Raw genomic sequence first — 13,546 nt, 5'->3', positions numbered from 1 at the left:
TCGGAAATCCGCGCTCCCCTATATGCTTGAAGTCTCTGTACTGCTGCTGGGTCCGACCTATCCTGGAATACGCCGCTGTTGTTTGGTCTCTTCCAGGCTCGACAGCTATGGCCAGGCTGGAGAGTTACCAGTGTAAGTTCACTCGAGTAGCTGTTCGACGATTTCACCCTGATTCTCATCAATCCCTTTCTTCGTATCCTATCCGTTACCTCCTTCTTGGGCTACTCCTGATTGAAAAAAGACATTTCCACATCCGTGCAAGGTTCATCTCTGCTCTCCTGTTAAATGAACTTTATGTCCCATCCCTTCTATCCGCCATTCCTCTCTGTGCCTCCTCTCGTCGTCTTCGTAACAGACCTTCCCTTCTCTCTTTCTATCTCTCTATCTCCCTCTGTCTCCCTCTCTTTCTCTCTCTCTCTCTCTCTCTCTCTCTATTTCTCTCTATATCTCTCATGCCATGTATTCTGCCAGCCTTCGATGCTCGGTTCGCCGTACAGCTGAGCAAGCTCGTTCATGCTTCTCCTCCAAACTCCATGCTCGCACACACCGCCAAAGTTGGTCCGGAGGATGCGTCGCTCAAACACAGTCCCACAGCGTTTGCATCCTTCGCTCGAATGGTCCAAGACTCGTGTCCATAGAAAACCACCGGGCGAATCAATGTGCGATATATCTCACATTGCACGTGGTCTCGAGGTCTTCTGGATCTCAGAAGTCGGTGAATTCTATAGTATGCACGATTTCCCTGCACAATTCATCTCCTGATTTCGCTGCTGATTTCGTTGTCCGAAGTAACGACCGTCTCAAGGTAGCAGAACTCCTTTATTACCTCTAGATTGTCGCCGTCAACTAATACACTGCTTCCCAGATGATCTAAGTCTCCGACAAACAGGTACTTCGTCTTCGTCGGCATTGATTCTGCTTCGCGTTTGAGTCGGGTGTACACCTCACACACCTTCGCTGTTGTCCTGCCGATGATGTCGATGTCAACCGCGAAGTCAAGAAATTGGAGAGACCGGTAGAGGATCGTGCCACGGATGTCGTTGTCTAGTCCCGCGCTTCGCATAACACCTTCCAGGGCGATGTTGAAGAGCAGACAGGAGAGTCCGTCACCTTACCTCAGACCCCTGTGAGATTCGAACGATTCCGACGTCAAGTTCGATACTCTCATCTTGCACTGCACCCCGGTCATGGTGGCCTCTAACAGCCGGATCAACTTCCCAGGGAAGCGGTACCGCTGCATGATGTTCCATAGCTCCGTCCGGTCTATGGTGTCGTAAACTGCCTTAAAGTCGATGAACAGGTGGTGTCGTAGGGGTCTGTCGCTGTCGGCACTTCTGGAGAATCTGCCGTAGAGTGGTCGATTGCTGGATTTGCCTCCAACAAACCCAGCTTGGTGGCTGCCGTTGAAATTTGTAGCAAGGGGCGTAAGTCTGAAGAACAGGATTTGGGACAGGATCTTGTAGGCGGCATTAAGGACTGTGATAGCTCGAAAGTCCGAGTAATACAGTCTGTACCCCTGTTTGTAAACTGGGTGAATGACACCCAGCTTCCACTCCTCCGGTAGTTCCTCCTGCTCCCAGATTTTCACGAACAGCTGATGCATTTCGACGGTAAGTTTGAAAAGCTCGACCGCCAGTCCATCACTGCCAGCAAACTTATTCAATCAGATGCAATCTCATCCAGGGTCCATGTTCCTCTCTCCAGTACATGTAAGCTGTACCCATCAACCTTAATTTCTCTCGACAAGTAGCATTAAGTATGAACTTTGTTAGGCCACTTTGGTGGACAATTAAAATAAGTATTAATAATAATAATAATCAACCACTTTCCCAAGCTAGATCGAATAGAATGAATCAAAATGATAGTTTCCTTTGATGTTTTTTGAACATTATGTCATGTTATACGCATTACTGACCAAGATACTTATGAAATAAATTAAAGCAACCGTTGTATCTAGGCAACTGCAACTATCGTTCCTCTACGATCGAGATTGGGAAAGTGGCTGAATAATAAGTAATTAAAATGTGAAAGCACCCCTCACGCCACATCAGTGCTTAAAAAAAGAGAAAATTAAATCATATTTCAAAACGATTTTTCTCACTATCTCACATTCATGCACCGCAAAAGAACCAGAACATCAATACAGCTGCTGTTTGAGAAAACGAGAAACTGATTGCTTGTTTTTATTTTGTGTTTTATTGTTTCGCGTAAGAGTTTTTTTTTGTTTCGTTCTTTTCCCTTGAAGGGGCATTTTTGGGCCCATTTTCTTCTACTTTCAAGGGTTCACCTGTTTGTTTTTGCTCCATAAACTAGGATAGGTATATATATATATTGCCTTTTATCCTTTTAAACTTTCCTCCACTGCGCGAAACTGTTTCAACTTTGCGCTGTTGTATTTTTTGTTTTTTAGTTCCGTCTCTTGAACGCAATTGCTTGCACACCTTCGCACACAATCTCGCACACAAGCGTATCGTGTGTATGTGTGTTCCATGTTTTCCCCTCTCTTTAACCTGTTGTAAAGTGCACACTATTTTAATTTCCATTGCTTACTTTCGTCCACGCCAATTCCACCTTCGCCAAAAGCACCTTCCTACCGTATCTAGGCGCATGTGTGTGTGTGTATGCATGAGAGATTGTAAAAATTTGGCCATCTCGAGAATTTGCAGGGAAAGGGGAGGGTGGAGATTGGAGAAGAGGAGGAAGGGGGCAGAGGATGGTTTAGAAAATAAAATCCTTTGGTCCTTTTTATTTGGAAGTCTTTGCAGTCCCAACTGCAGGCAGGCAGTGGCACATTGTAGCAAAACAGAAAGCAGGACAGCATGTTTGTGGTGAAAAAGTGTGTGGGGGGGGGGGGGGGCGGAGGAATGGTGAGTCCGGTGGTGGGCAGTGATCGTGAACCAGAACGAATGTGCACTATTACCGTTTGCAACGTTTTGCATAAAGCTTAAAAAAGGGTATAATATGTATATATATATATATATAGAGTGTATAATAGTGTCATCCTTAATCGGCAAATGTTTGTTTTTAACTTTTACGATTTAGCTTTTCCTTCCCGTCCTACTTCCTGCTTGTATTATACACTTACTGGTATCAAAGTTTCTTCGCGACTCTTTCCCTTTTCTCTCTTTCTGTTTCTCTTTCTTTCTCTTTGCTCAACCCGCTTCCCTGCAGTTCGTTTGCACCAACGTGGCACAGAACCTTCACACGCTCGCCTCTTAACGAGCCACAATGCACTTATTTATAATGCACTTTATGCCTGTTTTGTTCTTGCTTCTCCCGCCACTATCGTGGTCCAAATGTTTAGCATGATGACACTCTAGCATTTTCCCGTCTTTAAACCATTCATTGCCTTTTGTATCGGAGGAAGATTTTCAAAAAAAAACGACAAATTCGAATAAAGAACCCTGACCATGTATCGGTACCGGGGGGAGGAGGGCGGAAGGCCCGAAAATGCGGCACCAAGCTGTCCTGTAACCGGGCCTCCGTTTGTTCCATTTTTTTTTTTTTTGCTTTGCTCATACAAATACTATCAATAAATGGGGGAGTGTGTAAACCTGTTTTTGTTTTGTTTCTTTCTTTCGATTTCGATAAGCTGAGGTGAATATTAAGACATACTATTTAGATGTAATAACTGTTCCCTGTTTAATACCGCAACAGCGCGCCATTTTTCTTTCGCCTTTCCCTGGAAAGCACGCCGCACTTTCGTTGCCCCCTGTTCCGCTGTGGTAGTTTCTAGCTTTCCCTTTTTCCCCCTTCACATCGTGCGCCTTTTAAACTCTTTTTCTGCCTGCCACCGCTGACTGACTTGTGCGCGCAACCGAACTTTGCGCGCCCGTGTACCACTATTCCTAGGCGGATTTTTTTTTTCTTCTTCCTCTAAATACTTTTCTGCCAGGTGAGTGTATTTGTTTTCGATTTTGCAGTATCAATGGCTTTTAGGTATAATGTCTACGCAATATAACTATTTAAATGTATATTTGTATAGTTGCCCAAGTAATAAGTATAATAATATGTATATATATATTTATTTATATATGTATAATGTTAGTTTTTTGTTGTTGTCTGTATAAAGATTGCGGTTTTGCTTCGGCTGTACGGGTTTTTTACGTTTTTATTTGCTTTCTTCGGATCACAAACTCTCTATTTTAACTGTTCGCTCGTCAATCTAGCCCCTCGTGTCCTGTGGCTGTTTCGCTCGTGGGGCAGATTTGGAATGGAGTAGCAGCCCAAGTTGGGGGAAATGATATAATATTGCTGCTCAGAATGATTAAAAATCGTGCTTTTCCAAAGCAAAAAAAAAAGTTAAATTGAGCTATTATTCGCAGTTCAAACACTCATTTAAAACATCTTTTCGGCTGCATTGCACTCATTCATTCTGAATGTTCTCCATCACCCTCGGGCGATGTTTGCCTAGTGTCTCATAAGTTAAAGGAAGTTAAATAATTTAAAATGATAAAAATGACAGCAGGATAGAGCAGACAGAGATAGAATAAAACTAACTCGTGTGCCCGAACACCGGTTCCGGTTACGCAAACAAACCATATCAACTTAAAGCAAGCAAACATCATACAGCAGAGACGTGTCGGTAAGGAAGCGGAATTGCTTTTGAAGCAACACATTAACAAAAGCACTAACCTAAAACGCGCCCGAAATGTCCTGCCTAAGGGATAAAATTAGTTCCTAGCCGCTGCGTGCCATTTAAAATATAACCTAAACCTATGAAAAACCTAACAAAAATCGTTACTTTCCCCGTGGTCTGTTTGTTAATGTTTTCGTTTTCGATCAGCGAGAAGCGAAAGGAGCTGCCTTGGGTCGTTTTTTTTGTGTGCGTCTCTGTGTGGATCCTTTGGGAGTGTTTTTAACATAAAACTAATACCTTTAAATACCTTGACGTTCCCTTTTTTTTTGTTTCTCATTTTGGTTTCATAGCGAAAACGAACGATATTATATAAGTTCTCGAAGCAGTCAAACAATGTTGGGTTTAGCGCGACCGATTACTGCTATCTCCCTTTACCACACACACACACACACACCGTGCTGTAGCGAGTACATTATGCGTTTGGTCGCACAAACGAGCATGCCTTATTGGATTATTGGGCTTGCTTTACCGGATAAAAAACGACAAAACAACCAATGCGGTTGGTAGTCTTTGATGCGGAATAACAACAACCCTCTGTCGTAGCTTCTTTACGATGCAGAAATCTTTCATACCGGACCGGCCCAGCCCACGAGCGTCTGTACAGCAGGGGGGATGGGTGGGTGGGAATACACCCATTTGCATTTTCCTTTCCAAAACCAAAATTCAAAATTCATGCACGAGCGAAAACAAGCCATCACACACACGCCAGCGGACCTTGGTCAAAAAGGAGAGAAAAACTCAAGGTGCCGTCGGGTAGAGGTATGCGAACAGGAACGGTTCAGCCCCGATTTCGTACCCCCAAGCTGGCACTGGAAGGCGGGATGAGGACGAGAGGACGATGTAAACGTAAAACAAATTAAACAAGAAATAATTAAATCGTTCAGTTCTGGCTGCGCCATTTTGAAGTGCTTCCGTCGGAGGTTTTGCCCCCGCCCCATTTGCTTGCTAGAGACGTTGGACGCCGTTCGTGGTCTGGGGTGTTGGGGGGGAGGGGCGGTTGGAACACTTCCAGCCGGCATTACTTTAGGCGGGCCTGCAGAAAGCTGTACAAGATGCCCGCCTGCGTCATCACGTCGGCCGTGCTCGATTCGAGCAGGTCCTTTTGCTTGGTCGCACTCGGGCCGGGTCGCAGCAGCGTCGGCCCGAACACCATCGCCAGATTGTGGAGCGACATCTTGTTTTCGATCTCCTGCTGGTGTACCCTGTTAACGAAAAAGAAAATCACGATAAGCCATTTGAGTGAAAAAAAAATACAGTCAGTCCATAAAGTATTCGTCTAGCTGAATATTTTACAGAAAAAGGCGAATTATGGCCGCAATAGGCATGGAGCGGTAAAAGTAATGATGGCGTTTAATAAAGGGATCATCAATACACACGATTTGCTAAAAAAGCAGCATTACAATATTGCAATAGCACCTACAATACACAACAAACTTTAAAAAATCGTTTGATGGGTGCACAGAAAGTATTCGTCTATTTAGCTTTCTACTCATTTACGCTGGCCAAACACTACGTAGACATGAATTAAATTTATTATTATCAATCTGCTAATGACTGCTTGCTAAATTAATGAATTTCTATTGTTTCAATTGCACTTCGAGCGGTCAGAGAGTCACTAAAGATGGGGGAGTTCAAGGAACGGAGCATGATGGCGAAAATCGTATCTAAATACTATTTATAACCTATAATATTCATTGTATAAGTTTGTAAGACACTTCATTCCTTCGGTTGACCAGCATCAGACCATTTTTCTGACTCCAATTATGTGTCAAACTGTCAGGTAAGCAGCCATCCTTGACCATTTATCTAACGGCGGAAAAAGAAGCGGTTTAATGTCAAAAAAATCAAATATAACCCAGGAATTAGTGCATTTTTTATGGCCAATAAGATTAGGAGAAGAGATTAGGCACATTAGAGTTAGGTGCATCTGTTTCAGATTCATGATTCTGAACGAATCTTTGGAATGATTCAATGAATCAGAATCTCGATTGAAACGATTCATGAATCTCAACAGATTCTTATATCTCAAAATATTAATGAATCTCAAGAGATTCATAAATCTCTAAACTGTTATAGATCTTGAGCTTTTTATTATTCTTCTTCTTGGCGTAACAACCTACGTGGTCATGGCACCGTATACAGGCTTTCGAGACTTCTTGGAAAGTACCACATAGCCGGATAGTTTGTTTTGCTACGGGGTGAAGGTCCATGCGAGGCTTGAAACCATGATGGGCATGTTTTAGGTGGGATTTAGGAAAGTCAATATTTTGAATATCATACATTAATAAATATTCATAAATCCCTGGAGATATTTGAATTTTAATGGATTTATCAATCTCATAGATTCAAGAATCATTGAAGATTCATGAATCTTTCGAAATTCATGAATCCTTGGAGATTCATGAATATTTAAAGATTCATAACTCTCTGAAAAATTATGAATCTTTGAAGATTTGTGAATCTTTAGAGACTCGAGATTCGAATCACTCATCATTGAAAAGTAATCAGCCGCACCGGTGAACTCGTTCGTTCCTGAGAACGTTCGCCGCGACGCTCATTTTCACTCATTTCATAGCCCTCTAGATAAAAAATTAGAAAACCGTATATATTTTGTACTGGCCAACCTAGTGGTACAACCCTGTCCACTCATGAGCGACGAATGTTTCTCGTCGAACGAGTTTGCCGGTACGGCTGAATATGAATTAATCCCAACGAAAGATTCATGAAACTCAACACTAGGACACATTTGGTTGATGGGTCATGCTGCATTTCATTGTAGCTGGTTTGAATAAGTGTTATGTTATGGCTTGAATAAGTGAGTTGTTACGAAAATGTTTTGTTGGAATAATACCACTCGTAGAAAGTGGCCAAATCTGGTAAGGAGCATGAAATGATTCCAAAATTCATTTCAAACTAGGCTCTACTAAAATATTAAAACAAGTTTAACTCGTCAAGGTCATACGGCCGCTGTCTAGTATAGCGAAAACAGTCTACTAAGATGCAGCAGCAAAATCACGTATAACGATAGCTCCATGGTGTCATGATACTAGGGCTCAGTGAGGAAAGGTGAGCTAGAAAAATGATTCAAATTGATAGGAAACGAGATCGTAAAATATATTCTTACATGTTTTAAGTACTTTGAGTCCCAGTTCTGAGAAATTGTACTTAAAAAGTACCACATGTTTCAAGGTTAGTCGAGCGAGAGAACATGCAGAGCATTGTCATTTACCCAAAACACTAAACCAGTTGAAACCAAACTGATGAAAACGATTTAGTAGACTCTCAATATAATAATAATTGCCAATTTTTCAATGGAAATTGGCCACGTGGCCCGGAAATGCAACATTTCTACCAGATAAGTCATCCTACAAGTGTGTAAAAATACGCCCTTTTTAAGGTTCAAATGAGTTATGGCGTTGGTTAAATAGTCACTAATAGTCATAATTCAATAAGAAACAAGATCAAGACATTTTTTTGATTCCATAATATTTGTTTTCTTACACACATTACGCCAAAAGCCTGATAAACGTATACTTTTTGCGTGCCAATCAAACGACTTGTTTTTTAGTTTTTTAAATAATTTAGTAGTTATTGCACTGTTTCAATGCTTATTTGAAGCAGTACGTGTGTATTGATGGTCCCTTTATCAAACGAATACTTTTTGGATTGACTGTACATATTTTAGCGCACACACACAATGAAAGAAAATACACGCTCCCTTACCTCATCAGATGGTCCAGCAGCAGGTTGATGGTGGCTTTGTTCGGTTGCGGCAGCTCGGCAAAGATGCGCTGCAGCTCGTGGATGCGCGTCCCCTCGCTCAGGTTCGAGTGGCGGTTGAACGCGTCGAACAACTTCGGATAATACTGATCGGTGAAGAGCGCTTCCGGCAGGTCGCGCAGGTACGACTTGAGGATCCCGGTCACCGAGTGGATGTCGACCTCCTTCAGCAGCTGTTCCGCCTCGTACGCGTTCGTCTCGAACGACTTCTTCAGCTTGGCGACGTCGGACGCGGACCCGGACACGCGATAGATGCCGACCTCGGTCATGCCGCGCCGTTCCACCTCCCGGACGCACGCGCTCACAATGAATGGAATGTCTCGCTTTTCGCGTCTGCCCAGGTCATGCGTGAAAGAAAGAGAAAATGTTAAGGTGTGTGGTTCGGAAAGCGATGGATTGTCGTGGAGCGGAAAACGGAGGAATGAAATGAGCCCGCTTACTTGATCACTTGCTGCAGCTTAGCGCCGAACAGTGCGCCCGGCTTGGAGGTGGGCACACGGCGCAACGTCACCTCGCCCGGCACAAACCGTATGATCGTGCTGATGCTGAGCGTCTCGGACAGCTGCAGCACCTTTCTGGTCGGCGTTTCCTGCATCCAGCTACGGCTCAGCTACACGGTTTGGTGAAATAATAAAGCCGTTAGAGCAAGGCGGAAATAAATCCCTCCCTTCACACACGTTTTTCGCACTCACTTTGAGAATATGCTTCGCGCGCAGTATCGGGCGCTGCACATCGTCCTGGTACAGCAGGATGCGCAGGTTCTGGCTGCCCTCCAGCTCGAGCACGAACGACTCATTCCACTGGGGCGTCGCGCTGCGGCAGACCAGCTTCGTCTTCGCCTTGCGGAAGTAGTGCCCGTACGAGTCGATTTCGACGCACACGAACAGATCGCACGGCTGATCGAACCCGCTCAGGCCCTGGATGGTGAGGTGCAGGTCGCCGACCAGCAGGCTCTCGTCGCGCGCGTTCCGCATCAGGTAGGACCCCATCTCGGTCTTGATCAGCGACTGGCAGGCCGTTATCCACGCGTGCAGATCGTAGATCTGTACCGGGATGTGCCCGGGCAGGTTGCAGGATTGCTGCGGCAGAGAGGAGACACATCATGTATCAGTTTTTTTTTGCATTTGTTTTTTTGCTTTTCAAATCCCCCTTCCCCTTACCTGCAGGGAAAGTATCGACTCGATCCATTGCGTACGCTCAAAGTCGGAGCTGAGGAAGAACGTCATCGTTTTGCCGGTCGCCTTGTTGCCGATCTTGAACACCAGGTTCGGCGACGCCAGCACCAGCTGCGCCTCGAGATCGGCCAGCTTCTTCCGGTGCTTGTCGCCGGCCCGGCTAGAACCGCCCGGCCGGTCCTTCTCGTCCAGCATGATCTGGTCGCGCACGGTGCACGCCTGCGACTTCAGGTGCACGATGTTGATCGGGCTCGCCTCTTTCGGATCGTTTGCCGACTCTTCGCAGATCAGTATGTCCCGCAGCGGGATGTACCACTTCAGCTCGAACTCGAACCCATTCCGGTCGCCGGCCCGGCCGACCGCCTTGTACTTGGCGCACGCGATCACATCGTTGAACAGCAGTAGATGGCGCAACTTCCGATGCCCGTCGGCCAGCTCCACGATGAACGAGTTCTTCACCAGCCGCCGGAGGGCTTTATCGTCGCTCTAAAAAAATGTGCAAAAAAAAAAAGAATTAATACACTATTATTTACCTCCACCCTTCGAATTAGTGGTGGGAGCTCGGATTCGGACCCGATTCCGATTCCGTGTTCTGAATCAATTCCGGAGCCGATTCCGATTCCGGAGTTGACTCGGGATCCAATTCCGGAGTTGTTTCCGGAGCCGATTCCAGAGTTAACTCCAGAGCCAATTTCAGAATCGGCTCCGAAATCAGAATCAGTTGCCGAATCGGAATCGACCTGGGAAACCGCAAATTGCTGAATCATAATTGACTCAATAATTCGAATTAGCACTGAAACAGTGCTGCAAAATGTCACTGTCAATGTCATAAAAATCTGACTGAAACAAAATCCATATCAGCGTCACGCACTCAATTGTGATAATCAGAGGTGATACTCAAAACGATTGGTGTGACCAATACATAGTTCATGAGATGTTTGCGACCATCGCTTGTTCAGTCACTATGTCACGACTTTTTTTTTGCTGCGATCAGTTCTGCAAAATGTCACTTACTTAGTCATGATGACTTCCGGCTGAAACAACTTCATGTAAGCGTCACGAACTCCACTGTGACCATCACATGCTTGGCGATTTTGGAACCAACTCTTGGTCAATCACTTGGTCGTGACATTTTCTGTCGGTGATCATCGCGATGGTCATGAGAGATATGCAGTGCTTGCGAGTGGTTCCAAGAAACATAATGACCATGTTTTCTCGCTCTGTTTGACCCGACAAAAAAAAAACGTACAGAGCGAGACAGCATGCTCATTTTGTTGCTTGAGCACACATGCCAAGTATATTCCAATAATGTCGTGATTATCGCCGATTGCCGTGATTAAATGCCGTGACCAAGTGAGTGACCAACAGTTGAGTGCTAATCAAAATATCACCAAGCATTTGATTGATCCTCCAGCTGTTTGAGTCTTATCACTGGTCATCTCAGTTGTGTACGTGATCTGATTTGAACTTCGTTTCAGTCATGAGCGTTGATGACTGAAACAGTGGCATTTGGCAACACTGTTCGCAGCCAGAAAAAATCATGATTATGCATGCGCCGGCATTAAGCTCAGCTTGTCAGTCAGAGTATCGGGTTTGACTCAAACACTCGCACGTCGCGGTCGGCTTGTCATGACGCACTTTCATTGGGCATCAACAATGAGCATCAAGCTACCACGGATATGTTCATTGTTTTCGTTGTTGAAAATCTCGCGATACTCATGACATTTTGCAGCACTGCTCTGGAATGAGAATCAGTTCTTGAATTGAAATAAGAAGTTTCAGAAGCGAAACAAGTAAATTTTGATTCTTTGCGGCTATCAATACGTAGCAGCATTGGATCCAACCGGTTATTCTTATTACGATGCCGAAACCGTCTCCAATTTCGTAGCCGATTCTGATTCCGAAACCGATTCCAATTCCGGAACTAGTTCCAAATCCAGAACCGATTCCGGAACCAATTCCTGAGCCGATTCCGCAATCGATACCAGAAAACTGCGGAGCTAGCCGGAATCGATTCCGACAAAAACTTCATTTTTCCCATCACTACTTTGAATGCTGCACTGTTGTTGTGCCCTCCCGCCCGCGTTGGTACGACCCTTACCGGGAACATTGACCGCGTCTGCACGACGTTAAACTCGGACAGGAAGTTGCGTATCGTTTTGGACGCCTGGCGCAGCGGATGGTAGTCCGGGTGCTGTTCCGGCGTCTGGTTGAGCAGATCCTCCAGCACGAGCGCGTTCTTCTGGACGCGGGCGACCGGCTTGTGCAGTAGCTCCTCCAGCGACAGCTTCTGCTCGTTCTGGTTCTTGAACACGATGTTCGACACGATCTCCTTGAACTGCTGGCTGTGCGTGCTGCACATCTTCACCGTGTCGATCGCCCGGCCGTAGTTGTGCAGGAACGCACCGTACAGGTGAATTTGGGTGGCCAGCCGGCGGAACGGTTCGCCCACGCACAGACCCCCACCGTCCGGCGAGCCCGGCTCGTCCGGTGCGGCCAGCCGGGCCTGCAGCTCGGTCAGGAACTCGCTGTGCACCTCGTGCAGGTCCTCGATCTTGAAGAAGATCGTCTGGAACTCCTCCTCCGATATCACAGGTTGCGAAGTGGTCAGCGTCGCCCGGATCGCCTTCATGTACTGCTTCATCTTGTTCAGACACTCCACGTACAGCGTTTCGCTCGTGATGATGCTGGTCACGATGCGCCGTATGATCGTGTCCCGGTTGGCGTTCTGAAAACGGAAGAATGTGCAATAGGTTTTCTTTCGATCCTCGGCGATGTGTGAGAATGGAATGTGGTCTTGTCCACGCACTTACCGACACCTTGCGAAATAGGCCACTTCCGCTGGATGTACCGACGCCGGGAGAAGCTCCTACAGCGCCCACCACACCACTGCCGGCGTCCGTGTCGGTCGAGATCGCACGCATCAGTACCGGTGCGCCACCGTCGCCCTCACCGTCGCTATCGATGGAACTGCTGCGATTTTCATTGTTTTGACTGGCGCTAAGCGAATGAAATGGATACAAGTAAAGTTTGAAACATAAATAACACCACTTTTGATCCCACTTATACAGGAAAAGGAAAATGTTGTAACTCCATTTAAGTAGAGTCGAGAAATGTAGCTAGATTACTTTGTAATTAACTTTTTTTTGCCTTAAGAGGATAATCAAACCAAACGGGCGGTTAAAAAAGAGGTAAGCGTGAACTCTACACACCAACTCTCGCCGAAGAGTTTAAAATATGATTTAAAAATTGTGACATAAGACAAACAAACATTCTACAAGATTATAAAAATGATTTACTATTCAAATGTAATCTTATCTATTTTTTAAGTCGAGTCGGTTGAGTCGGTGTTTTGTTAAAGGTAATTCTTTTACTTTGGTTCATCAAATCCAAAAAGTATCAAAATACAGTGAAAGCCTTCACAACGAGTACTCCTTTAGTAAGAGTTTTTCGTATCACGAGCAGATCTAAATGCTAAAATGACAAATACCTCTCTTAAGTTGCAAAATCTCGCATAACGAGTAATATCACGACTAATAAGACTTCCTGGTGCGATTTTTTTGTTCCGATGTGAAATCAAGATCACGATCGGTTAAAATTCAGCATTTCTATAATTTTGCTAATCGCTTAGACAAATAAGAGCTTCGCTTAATATAAGGAGAAATATCGTTGCCACAGTTTAACATCTGAGTAAACAACACCCTAGACACAAACTAAGAACGGATCGATCATCAACATTTCTTTTATTTTGCAGCAATGCAAGCTGTGACTTGAAACTGTTAACTCAATCATTGATATAGAAAATGATTGAATAATAATGACAGATCAATAGTGAACTACAAATATCGCACAATATATTAGTTATATGAAGGCATTTTTCTTCTTTTTTTCTGATGCATACGAGCATTTATACTAGCACATTCGTATATAATTATATATTGTATAAATTAAA

At 44.8% G+C, this 13,546-nt stretch overlaps 1 protein-coding gene across 9 annotated transcripts in view; it reads right to left on the bottom strand.

Moving 5' to 3' along the window:
* Positions 1–2,173: 2,173 nt before the first annotated feature.
* The window catches only part of LOC120905542 (active breakpoint cluster region-related protein), a 46,963-nt gene continuing 35,590 nt past the window's right edge, over positions 2,174–13,546 (bottom strand). For all 9 annotated transcript variants that reach the window (XM_040316421.1, XM_040316425.1, XM_040316428.1 and 6 more), the window contains 7 exons: positions 12,408–12,594; positions 11,696–12,322; positions 9,580–10,080; positions 9,112–9,498; positions 8,860–9,029; positions 8,363–8,752; positions 2,174–5,841 (listed from right to left, as the gene is read on the bottom strand). In XM_040316421.1, coding sequence (XP_040172355.1) covers positions 5,658–5,841; positions 8,363–8,752; positions 8,860–9,029; positions 9,112–9,498; positions 9,580–10,080; positions 11,696–12,322; positions 12,408–12,594 — 2,446 coding nt within the window. In that variant the 3' untranslated portion in view covers positions 2,174–5,657. The remainder of the gene's footprint in view (positions 5,842–8,362; positions 8,753–8,859; positions 9,030–9,111; positions 9,499–9,579; positions 10,081–11,695; positions 12,323–12,407; positions 12,595–13,546) is intronic.

The sequence above is a fragment of the Anopheles arabiensis genome, chromosome X, assembly GCF_016920715.1.
Source record: "Anopheles arabiensis isolate DONGOLA chromosome X, AaraD3, whole genome shotgun sequence".
In the NCBI taxonomy this organism is placed as follows: domain Eukaryota; kingdom Metazoa; phylum Arthropoda; class Insecta; order Diptera; family Culicidae; genus Anopheles; species Anopheles arabiensis.
Note: the sequence above shows the minus strand (reverse complement) of the source record. Positions and strands in the feature narration are given on the sequence as shown.